This window comes from Pinus tabuliformis, chromosome 9 (assembly GCF_031772625.1).
Source record: "Pinus tabuliformis cultivar Carrire ecotype Pingquan chromosome 9, CPIR1, whole genome shotgun sequence".
NCBI classification, from domain to species: Eukaryota; Viridiplantae; Streptophyta; class Pinopsida; order Pinales; family Pinaceae; genus Pinus; species Pinus tabuliformis.
The window spans coordinates 2,017,338,350-2,017,341,332 of record NC_142307.1 but is presented as its reverse complement, the minus strand read 5'-3'; the positions used below and the strand labels follow the sequence as shown (position 1 = coordinate 2,017,341,332).

General features: G+C 35.7%; 1 protein-coding gene across 1 annotated transcript; it reads right to left on the bottom strand.

The window, feature by feature from the left end:
* Positions 1-342: 342 nt before the first annotated feature.
* Positions 343-2,177, bottom strand: LOC149157174 (inorganic pyrophosphatase 2-like). The gene is made up of 5 exons (XM_089445588.1): positions 1,960-2,177; positions 1,610-1,731; positions 1,295-1,499; positions 753-898; positions 343-645 (listed from the first exon to the last, which is right to left on the bottom strand). The coding sequence occupies exons 1-5, from the start codon at positions 2,110-2,112 to the stop codon at positions 531-533; spliced, it is 741 nt and encodes a 246-aa protein (XP_089301714.1). The 5' UTR covers positions 2,113-2,177; the 3' UTR covers positions 343-530.
* Between the last annotated feature and the right edge of the window lie 806 nt (positions 2,178-2,983).

Below are 2,983 nucleotides of genomic sequence, written 5' to 3'. Positions count from 1 at the left end.
GTTCCCTCACTTTCAAAATAAAAAGTAAACCATTCATGGAAGTATATGATTTGCTGAAAAGATATGTAAAATACCACCATTCATGGAAGTATATGATTTGCTGAAAGGATAAGTAAAATATCATTTTTTAAATAAAAAATTATATATTTTCTTTAATGACAAAATAAATACATATATTTTATACTCCATTATATTTTAGTGCGTGCAAAATTAATTAGGAACAAATTATAAATAAATTTATATACCATTTTAATAAACATTAAATTTGAAAATATTAAACTGAAATGGATCTGTACCACTACCACATATACAAACACACACCATCTCATCATTTCGACGACATCATTTAAAATACGTGTGTACTATTGGTTTGTGAGTTAGAAGGGTAAGATTTCAGCGAAACTTCTGAATCGATTTTGAAAAGACCACATGGAGAATGCTTTCCTTAATCCATACACCAATATGAACCATTATCAATCAATGAAAAGTTGCAGAGCAGGGAAGGTTGTGTGTGACAGAGATTAGAATGATTAAGGCTTGAGCAACTTGACAAACAAATCTTCAACATCCTTTGCATTAGACCATCCATGCACTTCAGCCTTCACAAGATCACAGTTCTTGTGAATAAGCTTCCACAGAGGGTATCTGCCAAAACAGTAATCCACACCACATCTTCATAAGAACTTGACCAACATTAATATCACAGAAAGAATCCCGGGAAAACAAGAATTTGGTTTAATGGTCTCACTTACTCTTCTCTGGGCAAAACCTGATCTCCAACCCTCAACTTCAAAGAAGGGCAGAAATCTCCACTTCCATCTCCCAGATAAATAAATTGCTTCATATCAACTGATTCCTCTTCCAAGCACTTTGGCATCATCTCATCTATTATTGCCCCCTGCAACACAGAACATTATCAGCATGCAATATTTTTAAAACAATTATTTGTACTCAGAGAAGAAAAGTGAGATGAATTGCACAGTTAGAAAAAGGGATGGAATGATCCATCAACTCTTTGGGTATTTGTGTGTATTCATTGGATGCATTTTCCATTGGGTGCAGACAATAGAAGCATAAATACATTTAAACACTGATCCAAATTCTTATCTCAAATCCAGACAATTAATTGTAAAGAATAAATAACTCTATATGTGCATACCAGACCTGTACATTATAAGTTATAGGTTCAAATATACCTATCAAAACATGTGTTGTTATACTATATCACTAAGCATATAAGACCCCGGTTTAGATGGGTGTTTGCTAATATGTAACAGTACACAAGAATGAATACCTTGCACATATTAGGAGGGCAGAGGGTGCAGCCATGAGGGGGGCCTTCAGTAAAGGGATGAAAAGGCTGAATCCTCAATCTCCCCTTCTCATCAACAAATGCTGGATTTGTCTTAATCTCAGTGAAGTATTGGAGCAAGTCATGGGCTTGAAGAATAGTCTTTATGAAGAACATATTAGCATCGCTCACAATTCGAAGTTCACACCTGCAACACAACAACAATCAAAGAATTTTTGATTACAATAAGTCAAGATTTCTTCAATGAAATCTATTAAACTTAAAAAGAGGAGAAAGAGCCATGCTATCATCACCCACCCCATGGAGAAGGCAAATTTGATTGCTCTTATCATTTCTGGGTACAGAGGAATAGTCTTCAAACTCTGTTCAATATCGCTTATAGTTTTCCCCTGGTCATGCAGCTCTTCCATCATTTTATCCTTCACCCACCAACCACCCACCAACCAGCATATTAATTGCAGAAAAACTCAATGATGCTTCTAGCATTTCTAGTAAAGCTGACTACTTGAGGATTCTAATGAGCACCTGCTGGTATGAATCTAACCAAACGCATAACAAAATTGGGCACAAGTTGCAGCAACCCCTGAACTAACAAAAACTCAAACTCACATTACATGAAGATTAAAGTACGAATAGTAATTAGTTACCATGAGAATATTCCATGGAAGGGTGGGGAGCAAAGCCTGGAAGAGCGGAGTGGCTCCTAGCTGTTCAATCACCCATGGATCGCTGTCACAGTCGATTATGGTTTGATCAAAATCAAATACAATCACTGTACCACTGCTCTTCATGCATCCCATAGCTGTAGGAAAATGGATAGTTAAAGCAGAGAGAAGATGAGAGAGAGATTTGTGTGTATGAAGAGGGATGTAAAAAGGGCCTTTTATAGTAGAACCACGACCAGGGAATATTAAGGTAAGGAAGCATATGCGAGGAGGATATTCACATGAATCCCAAAAGCGAGACATGACTCACTAATTTCTCGCGTGTTCCATCTGCACCAACGAGCGAGGAGTCCATTACCACATGGACTTCTCCTGTGTAGCACAGAGCATAATATTCACAGCATATGCTTTGTTTTCTGTGGCTCCTCTGCTCCTTGTCTATTGTTTCTGTTAAAGTGATTCATTTGTTTATCGTTGGATTGGCTGTTGGATTGGCTTTCCAGGATTGGCTGTTGGATTGGCTTTTCACTTCATGTTTCAGAAAGGAGATTGGAGATATTCCGTAAGATTTTAATATGTTTGAGTAGTTCAGGAATTTCTTGACAGGCGTGGTGTACTTGTCTAAGGTCTCACATAAAAACACATTTGAAAAGAAAAAGTAAAAGACAAAAAAGAAAAGAAAAAGGGTGATGTTTATTATTATATGTATTGGATGATATTGATTATGGGTTATAATGGGTTATAATTTTAGTAGAGATGATGTTGTAATAAGCTATTTATATTTATTTGAATGGATTATCTTAATTATGAATATGAATTTACTAAATGCAGGGTTAGATTAAATCTTTCAACATGTAAATTTATTTACGAGAGATTTTTCGGCATAAATCACAAGATTTGTCATTTGTCGACGCGTTTCGAACCAACTAGTGTGGTTCATCGTCAGGAAAATTTAAAGAAAAATTTGCACTTCAAGAAATTTAATCTCTCTCAACACTTATTTCAT

Excerpts from the sequence above, each read along its gene's own strand:
- LOC149157174 (XM_089445588.1), bottom strand. The coding sequence starts at position 2,112 with ATGGGATGCATGAAGAGCAGTGGTACAGTGATTGTATTTGATTTTGAT. Across the intron at positions 1,500-1,609 it reads AAATTTGCCTTCTCCATGGG|GTGTGAACTTCGAATTGTGA; the intron begins GTGGGTGATGAT and ends GTTGTGTTGCAG. Across the intron at positions 646-752 it reads CAGGTTTTGCCCAGAGAAGA|ATACCCTCTGTGGAAGCTTA; the intron begins GTAAGTGAGACC and ends CTGTTTTGGCAG.